The 19,566-nt window shown below is 42.5% G+C and overlaps 1 protein-coding gene across 1 annotated transcript in view; it reads right to left on the minus strand.

The window, feature by feature from the left end:
- The window catches only part of SNX3 (sorting nexin 3), an 80,440-nt gene that overhangs the window by 8,729 nt on the left and 52,145 nt on the right, over nucleotides 1-19,566 (minus strand). Inside the window, exon 2 of the mRNA XM_073627039.1 lies at nucleotides 18,001-18,096. Within this exon, the coding sequence (XP_073483140.1) occupies nucleotides 18,001-18,096 (96 nt within the window). The remainder of the gene's footprint in view (nucleotides 1-18,000; nucleotides 18,097-19,566) is intronic.

Raw genomic sequence — 19,566 nt, forward strand, 5'->3', positions numbered from 1 at the left:
CACACATGCCTGGCCGGCCGGTCCGGCCCTGCCCGTCCTGTCATGTCCGGCCTTCCCTGCCCGCTGCTCCCGCTTGCCTGGCCTTCCCCACAGACACGTGCGTATATACACACACTCCCCCCCCCCCGTCGGCGCGGCCCCTCTCGCGCACCCCCGCGCTCCCGCAAAACCCATCCATAACCACATCCAATCCTCCAACCCACAACCACCAACCAACCAACTCCACACACCATCCAGACCACCACCTACATATCCTACCAATCTCTTACCAACCAACTATCCTACCTAACATTCAACCAACCTAATCCATCTACTAATCATACCTTCAACCAACCATTCAACATACAAACTACCAACCAACTCTACCAACCAACAACCAACCTACCGTATACCACATACCAACCATCCAACCCTTCCTTCCCACCAATCTATCTACCACTACCATCCACCCACAATCCATACCATACCCTCACACCTACCAACCCACCCTCACTCCATCCTACCCACCCACTCTCCATCAACCCTCCATCCATCATCCTCCCTCTTCCTCCTTCCTTCCATCATTCCATCCATACCTACCCATCCCTCTTCTACCTCCCTCCATACTATCTTCCAACCTTCCACCCTCTTTCTATCTTTCCTTCCTACCCTCTATCTCACTTTCTTTCCTTCCTTCCATCCACTTTCTTTCCTCTCCTCTTCCCTATCACCAGTCCTTCCTTCCCTCCCACTATTCCTTCCTTCCCTCATTCCATCCTTCCTTCCTCTCTGTCCTTCTTCCTATCCTTCCATCTTATCTTTCCTTCCTTCCTTCTCTTCTTTCTTCCTTCCTTCTTCCTTCCTTTCCTTCTTCCTTCCTTCTTCCTTCCTTCCTTTCCTTCTTCCTTACCTTCCTTCCTAACTTCCTCCTTATCTTTCTTCCATCCTTCATCCTCTTTCTTTCCTTCCATCTTCCTTTCCTTCCATCCATCTATCCTTCCTTCCATCATCTATCCTTCCTTCCCTCCATCAATCCTTCCTTCCATCCATCTATCCATCCTATCCATCCATCTATCCTTCCTTCCTCTTTCCTTCCTTCCTCCATCTTTCCTTCCTTCCTTCCATCCTCTTTCCTTACTTCCTTCCATCCATCTTCCTTCCTTCCTTCCTTCCTTCCTTCTTCCATCTTTCTTTTTTCCTTTCCTTCCTTCCACTTTCCTTCCATCTTTCTCTTTCTTTCCTTCCTTCCATCCATCCATCTTTCTTCTTTCCTTCCATCCATCTTTCTTTCTTCCTTCCTCCATCTTATTCTTCCTTCCTTCCATCTTTCCTTCCTTCCATCCATCTTTCTTTCTTTCCTTCCATCCATCTTTCTTTCTTTCCTTCCACTTTCCATCCTTCCTTCCATCTTTCCTTCCTTCCCTTCCATCTTTCCTTCCTTCCTTCCTTCTTCCTTTCCTTCCATCATCCATCTTTCTTCTTCCTTCCTCCATCCATTCCTTCCTTCCATCCATCTTTCTTTCTTCCTTCCATCCATCTTTCTTTCCTTCCTCCATCTTTCTTTCCTTCCATCATCTTTCTTTCCTTCCATCCTCCATCTTTCTTTCTTCCTTCCATCCATCTTTCTTTCCTTCCTTCCATCTTTCTTCTTTCCTTCCATCCATCTTCTTCTTTCTTCCTTCCATCCATCTTTCTTCCTTCCTTCCATCTTTCTTTCCTTCCTTCTCTTCCTTCCATCTTCCTTCCATCCATCCTTCTTTCTTCCTTCCATCCATCTTTCCTTCCTTCCATCCACTTTCCTTCCATCCATCTTTCTTTCTTCCTTCCTTCCATCTTCTCTTTCCTTCCTTCCATCCATCTCTTCTTTCTTTCCTTCCATCCATCTCTTCTTTCTTCCTTCCTTCCATCTCTTTCTTCTTCCTTCCATCCATCTCTTCTTCTTTCCTTCCTTCCATCCATCTTTCTTTCTTCCTTCCATCCATCTTTCTTTCCTTCCATCCATCTTCTTTCCTTCATCCTTCCTTCCATCCATCTTTCTTCTTTCCTTCCATCTTCCTTCATCTTTCCTTCCTTCCATCCATCTTTCTTTCCATCCATCCATCTCTTTCCTTCCTTCCATCCATCTTTCTTTCTTTCCTTCCTTCCTTCCATCCTTCCTTCCTTCCATCCATCTTTCTTTCCTCCATCTTTCTTTCTTTCCTTCCTTCCTTCCATCCATCTTTCTCTTTCCTTCTTCCATCATCTCTTCTTTCTTTCCTTCCATCCATCTCTTTCTTCTTTCCTTCCATCCATCTCTTTCTTTCTTTCTTTCCTTCCATCTTCTTTCCTTCCTTCCATCCATCTCTTCTTTCTTCCTTCCTTCCATCCATCTCTTTCTTTCTTCCTTCCTTCCATCTTTCTTTCTTCCTTCCTTCCATCCTTCCTTCCTTCCATCCATCTTTCTTCTTCCTTCCTTCCATCCTTCCTTCCATCTTCTTTCTTTCCTTCCTTCATCCATCTTTCCTTCCTTCCATCTTTTTCTTTCCTTCCTTCCATCCATCTTCTTTCCTTCCATCCATCTTTCTTTCCTTCCATCCATCTTTCTTCCTTCCATCATCCTCCTTCCATCCATCTATCCTTCCTTCCATCCATCTATCCTTCCTTCCATCCATCTATCCTTCCTTCCATCTTTCCTTCCTTCCTTCCATCCATCTTTCCTTCCTTCCATCCATCTTTCCTTACTTCCTTCATCCATCTTTCCTTCCTTCCTTCCCTTCCTTCCATCTTTCTTTTTTCTTTCCTTCCTTCCATCTTTCCTTCCTTCCTTCCATCTTTCTTTCTTTCCTTCCATCCATCTTTCTCTCCTTCCTTCCATCCTTCTTTCCTTCCTTCCATCCATCTTTCCTTCCTTCCATCCATCTTTCCTTCCTTCCTTCCATCCATCTTTCCTTCCATCCATCTTTCCTTCCATCCATCTTTCCTTCCATCCATCTTTCCTTCCTTCCTTCCTTCCATCTTTCTTCTTTCCTTCCATCCATCTTTCCTTCCTTCCATCCATCTTTCCTTCCTTCCATCCATCTTTCCTTCCTTCCTTCCATCCATCTTTCCTTCCATCCATCTTTCTCTTTCCTTCCTTCCATCCATCTCTCTTCTTTCCTTCCTTCCATCTTTCTTTCTTTCCTTCCATCTTTCTTTCCTTCCTTCCATCTTTCTTTCTTCTTTCCTTCCATCCATCTTTCTTTCTTTCCTTCCTTCCATCCATCTTTCTCTTTCTTTCCTTCCTTCCATCCTTCTTTCTTTCTTTCCTTCCTTCCATCCTTCTTTCTTTCTTTCCTTCCTTCCATCCATCCATCTTTCCTTCCTTCCATCTTTCCTTCCTTCCTTCCATCTTTCTTTCCTTCCTTCCATCTTTCTTTCTTTCCTTCCTTCCATCTTTCTCTCTTTCTTTCCTTCCTTCCCTCTTTCTTTCCTTCCTTCCTTCCATCTTTCTTCCTTCCTTTCCTTCTTTCTTCCTTCCTTTCCTTCTTCCTTCCTTCCTTTCCTTCTTCCTTCCTTCCTTCCTTACCTTCCTTCCAACTTTCTTTCTTTCCTTACTTCCTTCCATCTTTCCTTACTTCCTTCCATCTTTCTTTCTTTCCTTCCTTCCATCTTTCCTTCCTTCCATCTTTCCTTCCTTCCTTCCATCTTTCTTCCTTCCTTCATCTTTCTTTCTTTCCTTCCTTCCATCTTTCTCTCTTTCTTTCCTTCCTTCCCTCTTCTTTCCTTCCTTCCTTCCATCTTTCTTCCTTCCTTTCCTTCTTTCTTCCTTCCTTTCCTTCTTCTTCCTTCCTTTCCTTCTTCCTTCCTTCCTTCCTTACCTTCCTTCCAACTTTCTTTCTTTCCTTACTTCCTTCCATCTTTCCTTACTTCCTTCCATCTTTCTTTCTTTCCTTCCTTCCATCTTTCCTTCCTTCCATCTTTCCTTCCTTCCTTCCATCTTTCTTTCCTTCCTTCCATCTTTCTTTCTTTCCTTCCTTCCATCTTTCTCTCTTTCTTCCTTCCTTCCCTCTTTCTTTCCTTCCTTCCTTCCATCTTTCTTCCTTCCTTTCCTTCTTTCTTCCTTCCTTTCCTTCTTCCTTCCTTCCTTTCCTTCTTCCTTCCTTCCTTCCTTACCTTCCTTCCAACTTTCTTTCTTTCCTTACTTCCTTCCATCTTTCCTTACTTCCTTCCATCTTTCTTTCTTTCCTTCCTTCCATCTTTCCTTCCATCCATCTTTCCTTCCTTCCTTCCATCTTTCTTTCTTTCCTTCCATCCATCTTTCCTTCCTTCCTTCCATCCATCTTTCCTTCCTTCCATCCATCTTTCCTTCCTTCCATCCATCTTTCCTTCCTTCCATCCATCCATCCATCTTTCTCTTTCCTTCCTTCCATCCATCCATCCATCCATCTTTCCTTCCTTCCATCCATCTTTCCTTCCTTCCATCCATCTTTCTCTTTCCTTCCTTCCATCTTTCCTTCCTTCCATCCTTCTTTCCTTCCTTCCATCCTTCTTTCCTTCCTTCCATCCTTCTTTCCTTCCTTCCATCCTTCTTTCCTTCCTTCCATCCTTCTTTCCTTCCTTCCATCCATCTTTCCTTCCTTCCATCCATCTTTCCTTCCTTCCATCCATCTTTCCTTCCTTCCTTCCTTCCATCCATCTTTCCTTCCTTCCATCCATCTTTCCTTCCTTCCATCCATCTTTCCTTCCTTCCATCTTTCTTTCTTTCCATCCATCTTTCTTTCTTTCCATCCATCTTTCTTTTTTTCTTTCCTTCCTTTCATCCATCTTTCCTTCCTTCCTTCTTTCTTTCCTTCCATCTTTCTCTTTCTTTCCTTCCTTCCATCCATCCATCTTTCTTTCTTTCTTCCATCCATCTTTCTTTCCTTCCTTCCATCTTTCTTTCCTTCCTTCCATCTTTCTTTCCTTCCTTCCATCTCTTTCTTTCCTTCCTTCCATCCATCTTTCTTTCCTTCCTTCCATCCATCTTTCTTTCCTTCCTTCCATCCATCTATCCTTCCTTCCATCTTTCCTTCCTTCCATCCATCTATCCTTCCTTCCATCTTTCCTTCCTTCCTTCCATCCATATTTCCTTCCTTTCTTTCCTTCCTTCCATCCTTCTTTCCTTCCTTCCATCTTTCTTTCTTTCCTTCCATCCATCTTTCCTTCCTTCCTTCCATCTTTCTTTCTTTCCTTCCTTCCTTCCTTCTCTTTCCTTCCTTCCATCCATCTTTCTTTCCTTCCTTCCATCCATCTCTTTCTTTCTTTCTTTCCTTCCTTCCATCCATCTCTTTCTTTCCTTCTTTCCTTCCTTCCTTCCATCCATCTTTCCTTCCTTCCTTCCATCCATCTTTCTTTCCTTCCATCTTTCTTTCTTTCCTTCCTTCCATCTTTCTTTCTTTCCTTCCTTCTATCCATCTTTCCTTCCTTCCTTCCATCCATCTTTCTTTCTTTCCTTCCATCCATCTTTCTTTCCTTCCATCTTTCCTTCCTTCCATCTTTCCTTCCATCCATCCATCTTTCTTTCTTTCCTTCCTTCCATCTTTCTTTCCTTCCTTCCATCCATCCATCTTTCCTTCCTTCCATCCATCCATCTTTCTTTCTTTCCTTCCATCCATCCATCTTTCTTTCTTTCCTTCCATCCATCTTTCTTTCCTTCCATCCATCTTTCTTTCCTTCCATCCATCCATCTTTCCTTCTTTCCTTCCTTCCTTCCATCCATCTTTCTTTCCTTCCATCCATCTTTCTTTCCTTCCTTCCTTCCTTCCATCCATCTTTCTTCCTTCCATCCATCTTTCCTTCCTTCCTTCCATCTTTCTTTCCTTCCATCCATCTTTCTTTCTTTCCTTCCTTCCATCTTTCTCTTTCCTTCCTTCCATCCATCTCTTTCTTTCTTTCCTTCCATCCATCTCTTTCTTTCTTTCCTTCCTTCCATCCATCTCTTTCTTTCCTTCCTTCCATCCATCTCTTTCTTTCTTTCCTTCCATCCATCTCTCTTTCTTTCCTTCCTTCCATCCATCTTTCTTTCTTCCTTCCATCCATCTTTCTTTCCTTCCTTCCTTCCTTCCATCCATCTTTCTTTCTTTCCTTCCATCTTTCCTTCCTTCCTTCCATCCATCTTTCCTTCCTTCCATCCATCTTTCTTTCCATCCATCTCTCTCTTTCCTTCCTTCCATCCATCTTTCTTTCTTTCCTTCCATCCTTCCTTCCTTCCATCCATCTTTCTTTCCTTCCATCCATCTTTCTCTTTCTTTCCTTCCATCCATCTCTTTCTTTCTTTCCTTCCATCCATCTCTTTCTTTCTTTCCTTCCATCCATCTCTTTCTTTCTTTCCTTCCTTCCATCTCTTTCTTTCCTTCCTTCCATCTTTCTTTCTTTCTTTCCTTCCTTCCATCCTTCCTTCCATCTTTTTCTTTCCTTCCTTCCATCCATCTTTCTTTCCTTCCTTCCATCCATCTTTCTTTCCTTCCTTCCATCCATCCATCTTTCCTTCCTTCCATCCATCCATCTTTCCTTCCATCCATCTTTCTTTCCTTCCTTCCATCCATCTTTCCTTCCTTCCATCCATCTTTCCTTCCTTCCATCCATCTTTCCTTCCTTCCATCCATCTTTCCTTCCTTCCATCCATCCATCTTTCCTTCCTTCCATCCATCTTTCCTTCCTTCCATCTTTCCTTCCTTCCATCCTTTCCTTCCATCCATCCTTTCTTTCCTTCCTTCCATCTTTCTTTTTTTCTTTCCTTCCTTCCATCTTTCTTTCTTTCCTTCCATCTTTCTTTCTTTCCTTCCATCTTTCTTTCCTTCCTTCCATCCATCTTTCCTTCCTTCGTTCCATCCATCTTTCTTTCCTTCCATCCATCCATCTTTCTCTTTCCTTCCTTCCTTCCATCCATCTCTTTCTTTCTTTCCTTCCATCCATCTCTTTCTTTCTTTCCTTCCTTCCATCTATCTTTCTTTCTTTTCCTTAAATTCCTTCTTTCTATTCCTTCCATCCATCTTTCTTTCCTTCCTTCCTTCCATCTTTCCTTCCATCCATCCATCTTTTTCTTTCCTTCCTTCCTTCCATCTTTCTTTCTTTCCTTCCTTCCATCTTTCTTTCCTTCAATCCATCTTTCCATCTTTCTTTCTTTCCTTCCATCCATCTTTCTTTCCTTCCTTCCTTCCATCCATCTTTCTTTCCTTCCTTCCTTCCATCTTTCCATCTTTCCTTCCTTCCATCCATCTTTCCTTCCTTCCATCTTTCTTTCTCTCTTTCCTTCCTTCCTTCCAGCCATCTTTCCTTCCATCCATCTTTCTTTCCTTCCATCCATCTTTCTTTTTTTCTTTCCTTCCTTCCTTCCATCTTTCCTTCCTTCCTTCCATCTTTCTTTCCTTCCTTCCATCTTTCTCTCTCTTTCCTTCCTTCCATCTTTCTTTCTTTCCTTCCATATTTCTTTCTTTCCTTCCTTCCATCTTTCTTTCTTTCCTTCCATCCATCTATCCTTCCTTCCTTCCATCTTTCCTTCCTTCCATCTTTCCTTCCTTCCTTCCATCTTTCCTTCCTTCCTTCCATCTTTCCTTCCTTCCATCCACCCATCTTTCCTTCCTTCCTTCCATCTTTCCTTCCTTCCATCCATCCATCCATCTTTCCTTCCTTCCATCCATCTTTCTTTCCTTCCTTCCATCCATCTTTCTTTCCTTCCTTCCATCCATCCATCTTTCTTTCCTTCCATCCATCTTTCCTTCCTTCCATCCATCTTTCCTTCTTTCCTTCCTTCCTTCCATCTTTCTTTCCTCCTTCCTTCCATCTTTCCTTCCTTCCATCCATCTTTCCTTCCTTCCTTCCATCTTTCTTTCTTTCCTTCCATCCATCTTTTTCTTTCCTTCCATCCATCTTTCTTTCTTTCCTTCCATCCATCTTTCTTTCTTTCCTTCCATCCATCTTTCTTTCCATCCTTCCTTCCTTCCATCTTTCTTTTTTTTTCTTTCCTTCCTTCCATCCATCTTTCCTTCCTTCCTTCCATCCATCTTTCCTTCCTTCCATCCATCTTTCCTTCCTTCCTTCCTTCCATCTTTCCTTCCTTCCATCCATCCTTCCTTCCATCCATCCTTCCTTCCATCTTTCCTTCCTTCCATCTTTCCTTCCTTCCATCTTTCCTTCCTTCCATCCATCTTTCCTTCCTTCCATCCATCTTTCCTTCCTTCCTTCTCCACCCATCCCCCTTTGACAGCCTACCAGAATAGGTAGGATCTGTGAGAGCAGCTTCCCTGTGCAGCTCTGCTTGAGGAAAATATATCTTTATTATGCCCACTCACCTACCCCCTGTACTGTCCACTCCCCTATACTGTACCCTCCTAATACAGTTCATTTTCATCCCTTGAATTTTTTTTCCCATTATGGGAGTGAGTGGGGCCTCATGTCTAAGTTTTGCCTAAGGCCTCACAAAGTCTAGAGCCGCCTCTGCTAGCACGATTTTTGCATGAAGAACGGTATCAGATTCCATTATCCACCATCCAAGACACTTTCAATTCCCAGGAGAATTCAGGCTGTCTTGGATGCCAAAAGGCGGCCCAACACCATATTATGCAACAATTTTGTTTTACCTGGTATTTCCATAATTTTGTCCAACCCCTGACCTAACATGCCACAGGGACATGATCATGTGTAACACATGCGGCTATATTCTAAAAGTTGTGTAATGTTGAAATTGAATACCGTAACATAGCAACAGTGAAATAATAATAATAATATCTATAAAATCTGTTCAGTGAATTAAACACACAAAATAGATATATTCAAGAGGAATTTAGCAACAGTTAGAAAGTCATGCAGGTTACAGTACTGTAAAGCTCAGATGTATACCCTTTGGATTAGGAGCCCAAGTGTTTTTTTAGCACTCTTATTTAATGCATAAGTACTTTTATTTATTGTTATTTATTTCCCAGCACAAGGCGTAACAATCAAGGTAGCCTTATTTTATCAAATCCATTTGGATATTAAGCGCACACCACATGGAAGTAAACCTCAACAAAACTCAAACTAAAAAGGGTCTACCTGTAAACAGATGGGCACCAGTCCAAGCAATGTGGAGCCCCAGCTGCTGGACTCGCCCACTTCTCACTGTCACAACTCCAAGAAGAAATTCCAAATTCCATTTTTCAACATCATCACGCTATTCTAATCAAGGTAATCTATAAAAGAACAACCTCTTCCCCTTCACACACCAGGCAGTTATCCTCAGCACTTTAAAGTCACATTTTTAGACAAGCTAATAATCTGGTCACATAATTCGCACTGGCGATTGATTCTCCACTATCCAGCAAGACACACTGGGGGAGATTTAATAAAACTGGTGCATACAGAATCTGGAGCAGCTGTACATATTAACCAATCAGCTTCTAACTTAAGCTTTCTCAATTAAACTTTGACAAGAAGGCCAGGTTCACATTGGTATGACATGACTGTTGTACGACTGTCATCCTACACAAGTCCTACTTCCATCCAACTTCAATGAACAGGATAAGATTTTGCTCCAACTTTGAGATAGTCCGACTTGTCCTTCGACCAATCCCAGGGTGACAAATTCCTTTTACTGCTGCTGTAATCACCATGTCGGATGTTCAGGATAAGGACCCAACTTCAATGATATTCAATGGGCTGAAGTAGGACCAAAGTCGAACCAATATAGTTCAGGAACCTTTTTCAAAGCCAGATCAGTTAAGACAGCTCTCATTGGGAATCATTGATTTATACACCTCATGCGACATGTGCTCCCAGTCACAGTGTATGTCGTACCAGTGTGAATCCGGCCTAAAATCTGGATGAGGATTGGTTATTATGCACACCTGCATCAGATTGTGTGCACCAGCTTTTTTTAATCCTCCCCCATCCTGTCACTATGTATATGTCATTTGTTCCACTACCTCGTTTTTACCCTTAAATCCTCCAAAGAAGCCTCTCAACCAGGGTCCAGTGCAATCGAAGGGTTCCTACAATGGCTGCTAGGGGTTCCTTGAGCAACGAGCAAATGTATGCCTCTTAAAAACGTGAGCACGGATACCAATGATCTTTTTTTTCTAGGGGGTATAAATAGGGTCTTTCCTAGTGGCGAGTCTCATGGCAGCGTGGTCCACATCCAGATCTTTTTATTTTGCTGGTGGATGTCTGACCATTCCCCCCCCCCCCCAGCATCATTGGAAACAAGGGGTCGCCTACATTCTGGCATTTGGGAGAAATCAGGTTGAAAGGTCTATTTAACATCATTGGACATGGTTCTTGGATATAAAATCCACCTTTTATTAAACTTTGACCCTTGAACTGAATTTTCTGGGGGATATCCAGCTATAGCCCATCATTGGATTATATATGTATGTTACCTTATTACATACTGGGGGTCTTTTGGAATGCAAAAGAGGACCCTTACCCCTGTGTTCGCCCGCTAGACCATATCAGCATGTGGACTTCCCGCCATGTTATAGAATGTTTTACCCCATTTATTATGGTCCAGAAGAGGCTACGCAGTTAGTGAAACGCATTGACCATTGGTTGGGACCCACACAAGTTTACCTATAAAATATAGGACACACTGTAATATTAAAAGGTGGTTTGGTTGGTGGTGTTTCGATGATGCATGATGTTAATGTTTGTATACGTTAGCATGTTCTTTTATCCAAGATTGTAAATAAAGATTATTTTTTATATAACAAGGTCTGTCTCATGTGGGTGCCATTAAAGTTCATTTTATGGCAGCATTTTTTCCAGTTTCCTTTGTCATTAGCTCTATGTCCTTTTAAGGCATTTTTTTTTACATTTTGGAAACTGCCAACAGCCGCAGGGTGCCAAGTCAGGTAAATACGGTGGTTGGTGACGTTTCTGAATGAATTTCTGGGCCAGGAACTCATGAACACTTGATGCATCACGTCGTGGTACAGAATCCACTTGTCAGGCCAGAGGTTCAGCCTTTTCCTTCAGATTCCTGTAACATTTTCAGAATTTCCAAGTAACAATGTTGGTTGACTGGTGTACCATGTTCTATGATCTGATAGTGAACTATTCCCTTGTGATAAAAACCAAAAAACAAGCCAGCATGGCTCTGAACTGAGAACAAGACATGCTTGCTTTCTTTGGGCGAAGTGAATTCTTTGTTTTCCACTGCATGTTCTGGCGTTTTGTTTCTATATCATACTGGAAACACCATGTTTCATCACTGGTAATAACCCTATCAAACACCTCTGCTCTTTTCAATGGAGGAAATTTGAAGAAATGTTCTTTCTGATCTTCTGTCAAGATCCAAGGCACCATCTTTGCAGAAATCTCTCTCATTCCCAAATCTGCTGCACTGTTTCCCTGTTAATGTTCAATTCTTTTGCCATCATTAGCACACTCAATCTTTGATCTGAGCGTACAAAGACTCGTACTCTGTCCACATTTGGATCCGTCCTTTGCATTTTTGACTGCCCACTTCTTGCCTCATCAGTCACACTCCTGCCCCTCCTTAAACCACCTATGCTATTCAAAAACAGTTGATTTCTTCATGGGATGTTCACCATAAGCCTGTTGTAACAGAGCTAAAGTTTCATTCACACTTTTGCCAATTTTTCACCAAAAATGTAATGTTAAGCCATTGCTCCAGATTACTGTCATCATACAGTCTCATTTTCCAACAGCACGTACACACCTGTATTATTTCTTTTACTACCCTGTAAAGACTGAATCAACTGGGCGAGTTGTTAGAACATGCTCGAGTGTAAATGGCTGCTAGACTCACCACCATAGTGCTACATTACAGGCACTCCGGGAATTAAATTGTCACGCTCTGTTTAGCTAAATTTATGAACAAATTATTTGTATTGTTCTGTTTGTCTCAGTAAATGAGGCTGCCAAGATAAGCTACAAAAACATTACATATCTACAGATGAAGGAATATAAAGTTATGAATAATTGCATATTTTATAGGGCCCTGGATTTATGGTTGTAAATGAAATATTTTAAGAAATAAACTGCAATGTTTAACAAAGATTTTTCCAGAGTGATAAATTAAGCTGCGAAGATGTCATATTAAAATTTGCTGGTTAGCATTAGGTTTTAGATTTGGGAGAAAGTGCACTCAAATTAATAGGATCTTCATAAGCATCTTAACAGCATTACCAGGGTTGTCACTTTAACTTCTTGTCGACGTACATTTACTGCGGGGCAACAGCTCCACTGCGCAACATTGCGTACATGTACGTGATTTTGCACTTCCGGGCCTGCAGCGCGCATGTCCAGTCACAGCGGGAGCCAATCGGTGCGTCCAGCGGATCGGATGTCCACCAATCGTTCCCGACAGAGGCAGAACGTGTTCTGTTAGTAGTGAAGACAGATCCTGTGCTTCTGCTAAACAGGGACACTGATCTCTGTCTTCCCACAATTAAAGCACCCCACACGCAGTTAGAAAGCATTCCCTAGGTATACATTTAACCCTTTCAGCAACCCTGATGTTAACCTCTTCACTGTCAGTGTCATTAGTGCAGTGACAGTGCATATGTTTTAGCACTGATCACTGTATTGGTGTCACTGGTCTCCAAAAGTGTCACGTAGTGTCCGATTTGTCCGCCGCAATGTCGCAGTCCTGCTATAAGTCACTGATCCATGCTATCACTAGTAAATAAATAAAATAAAAAAATCCATAAAAATATCCCATAGTTTGTAGACACAATAAATTTTGTGTAAACCAATCAATATGCGCTTATTGGGATTTTTTTTCCCCAAAATGTAGCTGGCTACATATTAGCCTAAATTAATGAAGAAATTGGATTTTTTTTTACATTATTTTATAGGATATGTTTTGTAGCAAAAAGTACACTGCTCTGTAGCCTTCCTTAGTTCCTGTGCAGTGGGGATGGGGGTGTCCCTGTCCTCCAATGAGCTCTTACTTTAACTGCAGCTTTCCACCCCCTACTCTCTGCTCTTCACAGGTGCAGAAGGATTTGATCACAAATCTGTACTTTTGAAGGGATGCAGAGACTGCAGATAAAGAAATAAAAAACATATGTAGGAGGATTTGTTTCATCTCTGTGTATCAGCTTTTTATTTCACTGGGTGTATGAGAGGGTTTACAACTACTTTAACTACTTAACCACTTCAGTACCGGAAAAATGTACCCCCTTAATGACCAGAGCATTTTTTGTGATACGGCACTGCGTCACTTTAACTGACAATTGCGCGGTCGTGCAACGTTGCACCCAAACAAAATTGATGTGCTTTTTTTCCCCACAAATAGAGCTTTCTTTTGGTGGTATTTGATCACCTCTGCAGGTTTTTATTTTTTGCGTTATATAAACAAAAAAAACACCTAAATTTTTTTACTTTTTGCTATAATAAATATCCCCAAAAAATATATATAAAAACAAACAAATTTATTCCTCAGTTTAGGCCGATATGTATTCTTCTACATACAGTCATGAAGGGAATAATTTGGGAGCATGGGCCCCACCCCAGACTCACCAAGAGAAGAACGGCAAGTGGACTATTGCGGTACATATACAGGAGGTATAACTAATAATACAAATCACTGGTAAAATTTCACAAAATTTATTCATACAAAGTAATAAGTGAGCGTTACTTCACCATTTATGACTGGCACCTGCATTGATCATATGATCTTTCATCCCCATATTCCCAATGGCCGGGGGAGGCTCAGCCAGGCTACCTCGTTGCCGTATACCCCCCCGAGGCTCGGGTAAGCAGTTCTACCACTTTATGTAACCTTCCCCATTTTCTAATTGTGTAAAAATCTTTTATACGGTATTCATTCTTGTATTCTGATCTATATTTACAGATGTATTGCCCTGATGAAGCAGTAAACCCGCAAAACATGTTGAAATTCCATGTCATCTGAACCTTTTTAAATTATGTTTTGCTGTCTTTTTGATATTTTTGTATGAATACATTTTGTGAAATTTTAACAGTGATTTGTATTAGTTATACCTCCTGTATATGTACCGCAATAGTCCAGTTGCCGTTCTTCTCTTGGTGAGTCTGGGGTGGGGCCCATACTCCCAAATTATTCCCTTCAATTAATTTGGACGATGGTACATTTCATTGAGATATACCCTGCTTATCTTGTATTGTGAGGCCATATACTTTCAATACATACAGTCATGGCCGAAATTGTTGGCACCCCAGAAATTTTTCCAGAAAATCAAGTATTTCTCACAGAAAAGTATTGCAGTAACACGTTTTGCTATACACATGTTTATTCCCTTTATGTGTATTGGAACAAAACAAAATAAGGGAGGAAAAAAAAGCAAATTGGACATAATGTCACACAAAATTCCAAAAATGGGCTGGTCAATATTCTTGGCACCCTTTCAAAATTGTGGATAAATAAGATCGTTTCAAGCATGTGATGCTCCTTTAAACTCACCTGGGGCAATATAAAAATCACACCTGAAAGCAGATAAAAAAGGAGAGAAGTTCACTTAGTCTTTGCATTGTGTGTGCCACACTAAGCACAGAAAGAGGAGAAGAGAACTGTCTGAGGAATTGAGAACAAAAGTTGTGGAAAAATAACAATCTCAAGGTTACAAGCCCATCTCCAGAGATCTAGATTTGCCTTTGTCCATAGCGTGCATCATTATCAAGAAGTTTACAACCCATGGCACTGTAGCTAATCTCTCTGGGCGTGGACGGAGAAGAAAAATTGATGAAAGGTTGCAACGCAGGATAGTCCGGAAGGTGGATAAGCAGCCCCAAACAAGTTCCAAAGAAATTCAAGCTGTCCTGCAGGCTCAGGGAGTGTCAGCGCGAACTATCCGTCGACATTTAAATGAAATGAAACGCTATGGCAGGAGACCCAGGAGGACCCCACTGCTGACAGAGACATAAAAAAGCAAGACTACAGTTTGCCAAAATGCACTTGAGTAAGCCAAAATCTTTCTGGGAAAAACATCTTGTGGACAGATGAGACCAAGATAGAGCTTTTTGGTAAAGCACATCATTCTACTGTTTACCGAAAACGGAACGAGGCCTACAAAGAAAAGAACACAGTACCTACAGTGAAATATGGTGGAGGTTCAATGTTTTGCTGCCTCTGGTACTGGGTGCCTTGAATGTGTGCAAGGCATCATGAAATCTGAGGATTACCAAAGGATTTTGGGTCGCACTGTAGAGCCCAGTGCCAGAAAGCTGGGTTTGCGCCCGAGATCTTGGGTCTTCCAGCAGGACAATGACCCCAAACATACGTCAAAAAGCACCCAGAAATGGATGGCAACAAAGCGCTGGAGAGTTCTAAAGTGGCCAGCAATGAGTCCAGATTTAAATCCCATTAAACACCTGTGGAGAGATCTTAAAAAGTGATGGTGGGAAAAGGCACCCTTCCAATAAGAGAGACCTGGAGCAGTTTGCAAAGGAAGAGTGGTCCAAAATTCCGGGTGAGAGATGTAAGAGGCTTATTGATGGTTATAGGAAGCGACTGATTTCAGTTATTTTTTCCAAAGGGTGTGCAACCAAATATTAAGTTAAGGGTGCCAAGAATTTTGACCAGTCCATTTTTGGAGTTTTGTGTGACATTATGTCCAATTTGCATTTTTTCCTCTCTTTTTTTGTTTTGTTCCAATACACACAAAGGGAATAAACATGTGTATAGCAAAACATGTGTTAGTGCAATACTTTTCTGTGAGAAATACTTGATTTTCTGGAAAAATTTCTGGGGTGTCAACAATTTCGGCCATGACTGTATTTTTGGTAAAAAATAAATAAATACTCAATAAAGCGTATATTGATTGGTTTGCACAAAAGTTATAGTGTCTACAAAATAGTGGATCGATTTATGGCATTATTATTAAAATTGTTTTTTTTTAAAGTAGTAATGGCGGCGATTTGCGATTTTTATCATGACTGCGGCGGACAGATCGCACACTTGACACTATTTTGGGACCATTGACATTTATACAGCAATCAGAGCTAAAAATAGCCACTGCTTACTGCATACATGTCACTGGCAGGGAAGGGGTTAACACTAGGGGGTGATCAAGGGGTTAGGCGTGTTCCCTCAGTGTGTTCTACCATAGGGGGATGGACTCACTAGAACATGACAGATCACTGGGAACAGAAGATCCCTGCCATGTCACTAGGCAGAACAGGGAAATGCCTTGTTTACATAGGCATCTCCCCGTTCTGAATCTCCGTGTCATGATCGCAGGCCACCGGCGGACAGAGTGCGGGGGCACGCTCCCGCAGAGGGCGCGTGCCCGCTATACCGCAATGACAGAGGGACGTACGGGTAAGCCCATTTGCGCAGCCGTGCCATTCTGCCAACGTACATCGTTGTGCAGTGGTCGGAAGCGGTTAAGGACCGCCTGCCGCAGTTGTACGTCGGCTGTTTGAAGTGGAATATCGTTGTTATGCTGCCATAACCTCGGTAACCTCTTCAACAGTGAGTGGTCCTCTTTCAGATAAAAGTGGTCTCAGCGGCGGATTTGCCATGAGAGCACTTTTAATCAGGGCTGGGAGAGGGCCCCCTCCCTCTGGTGGTCTCCACCTCTTACCGGAGCCGTTGATAGTGGCGGAGACGATCAGGTCCTCTCCCCTCACAGGCTGGATACCGAGTCAAGGAAAGATGGGCCCGCTCGGCTCCACACCATTGGATGGTGGAAGCGACGTCAAACGTCACTTCTGCCCAATTGTCCTAAAGTGGAATTTTTTTAATCTTTTTTTTTTATTACATTTTAGTGTAAGGCTGCTTTCACACTAAAGCGCTTTACAGGCGCTATAGCGCTAAAAATAGTGTCTGTAAAAGAGCCTCTCCACTCACTCCAGTATGAAAGCCCGATTGCTTTCACACTGGAGCGGTGCGCTTTCAGGTCGGTGAAAAAAGTCCTGCAAGCAGGATCTTTGCAGCACTGTATACACCGCTCCTAAAGCACACCCACTTTGCGGGCGGTATTAAAGCCTTTTTCGGCCACTAGCAGGGTTTAAAAGCACCCCAATAGCGCCGCTAAAACAAGGGTAAATCGCCATTAAAAATAGCAGCATTTTACCGACGACGACACCAACACTTCAAGTGTGAAAGCAGCCTAAGGCCCCTTTCACACTGAGGCGCTTCTAAACAGCCAGTAACACACCGAGCGCTTTTGGAGAGCTTTTCAGGCGCTTTTGAAGAACTTTCTATTCATTTCAATGGAGAGGAGTGTTTTTTTCAGCGCACTGCCCCAGTGTGAAAGCATTCATTGATTTTAATGGAAATAGGTTTTCGTGAGCCTTTCAGGCGCTTTATTTTTAGCCCGAAGAGCGCCTCAGTGTGAAAGAGGTCTTAATTTTAGATCTGAGGTCTTTTTGACCGCAGATATCACATTTAAGGAGGTCCGGTCATGCTTTTTTTCTATTACAAGGGCTCTTTACATTCCTTGTAATAGGAATAAAAGTGACCCAATTTTTTTAAAAAGGACAGTGTCGAAAAAAAAAAAAAAAAAAATGTAAAGTTCCCCGTCCCGCCGAGCTCATGCAGAAGCCAAAGCATACGTAAGTCGTGCCCGCATATGAAAACGGTGTTCAAACACCACATGTGAGGTATCGCCGCGATCAATAGAGCGAGAGCAATAATTCTAGCACTAGACCTCCTCTGTAACTCAAAACTGGTAACCTGTAGAAATTTTTCAACTTCGCCTATGGAGATTAAGGGTCAAAGTTTGGTCACCATTCCACAAGCAGGTGCAATTTTGAAGCGTAACATATTTCGTATCAATTTACTCTGTGCAACATTATCTTTCACAATATAAAAAAAAAAAAAAAAATTGGGCTAACTTTACTGTCGTCTTATTTTTAATTCAAAAAAGTAAGTTTTCCAAAACAATTGCGCTTGTAAGACCGCTGCGCAAATACGGTGTAACAAAGTATTGTAACGACCACAATTTTATTCTCTAGGGGGTCTGACAAAAAAAAAAAAAAAATTATATATATAATTTTGGGGATTCTAATTAAATTTTCTAGCAAAAAAGTTTTAACTTGTAAAACACCAAGTCTGAAAAACATAAGTGGTTCAATAAGCTCTTCATCCAAATTACTTACCTTGCTTTCCCTTTCAAGCTCACCCCTTAGCCATTCAAAGTCACTGTATCTTCTGCGGACACTAGATTCTTTCAACTTGAAAATTGGGAGGTTTGTCTGCAAAATCAAGATGTGAGATGTTGAGATCCATTTTTTCAAGCAATATATTGTAAACATTAAACTTATTACTACCTATAAGCAGCATTTAAACCTTAAAATACAAAGAAACAGTTTCAGAACATGTATGTAAACTCCATGCCTGCTAACGAATTTATAATTCTGTAAAGGTAGTTTTGTAATCCAGATAGGCATTAACAGCTCTTGAACCTCCACTCCACTCAGACAGTACAGCTTAATCCAGGCAGAAATAGTTAACTGAGAAATAAAAGTGTGGCAGCAGACAGCTCAGTCAACAATCTGCTCCTTTGGTCAGTAAGCTCCCACCATTTGTAGACAGGGCTGCTGCTAGAAATCATGGGGCCCCCCCTTCAGCCCCACCCCTGGTCCCTCCTTCAGCCCGACCCCTGCCCCCGCAGACCCCGTCTCGAAACAAAGTGCAGGTTTGTTTTAAAGTGATATTTATATTTATTTATAGCATCTACAAACTATGGGATGTATATGTATTTATTTTTACTAGTAATGGTGGCGATCAGTGACTTAACAGTGGGACATGCCAATGTCATAATGTGCTGCAGACAGTGACATCCATGCCAATGCCATAACACATGTGCTGCCTTCAGAGACAGTGCCACCCATGGTGCCAATGCCATAATGCATGCGCTGCCTGCAGAGACAGTGCCACCCATGGTGCCAATGCCATAATGCATGTGCTGCCTGCAGAGACAGTGCCACCGCCAAAATATGTAAATTCTGCAGACAGATACAATGTGTAATCATCATATAGTAGATCTTGAATCATCCCCAAGCAAGCACACACCTGTGTTAGATCCACGAGCCACTTCCACTCTGGTCCTGCCTGGAGTCACAATTTCAAACGTCAGCCGAGTGGCTTCATCTGCCGCAATTCGCCTCACGGCTTGTTCTCCAGTCTCAGGCAGAGTGCGGAACAGAGCAGAACAGCACAAGCGGAGGGAGATAAATCACTCCGCCAGAGAAGGCAATATGCAAAGTAGTCGTCCCCCCCCCCCAAAATTCATACCAGACCCTTACCTGAGCATGCAGTCTGGTAGGTCAGGAAAGGAGGGGGCACTCGTTGTCGCTTCCGAACCATACCAGGCCGCATGCTCTCAACATGGGAAGTTTTGCCCAAGGTGCTATGCCCCCCCCCCCCCGCAACAGCACCTTGTTCTCATGTTGATGGGGACAAGGGCCTCTTCCCCACAACCATGGGCTGTTGGGGTCTGCGGCCAGGGGGATTATTTGAATCTGAAAGCCCCCTTTAACTGCTTCAGATCCGCGCTATAGCCGAATGACGGCTACAGTGCGGATCTGCTTTGCCAGGTGTACGTCTATTGACGTCCTCCCCTTTGCAGGCTCACCACGCCCCCCTGAAGGGCGCGCGCTGTGATCACCCGAGTCAATGAGACTCGGGTAATCACAAATCCGAGTAAAGGGCCGATCCCAGCC

This window comes from Aquarana catesbeiana, linkage group LG04, assembly GCF_042186555.1.
Source record: "Aquarana catesbeiana isolate 2022-GZ linkage group LG04, ASM4218655v1, whole genome shotgun sequence".
Taxonomy (NCBI): Eukaryota; Metazoa; Chordata; class Amphibia; order Anura; family Ranidae; genus Aquarana; species Aquarana catesbeiana.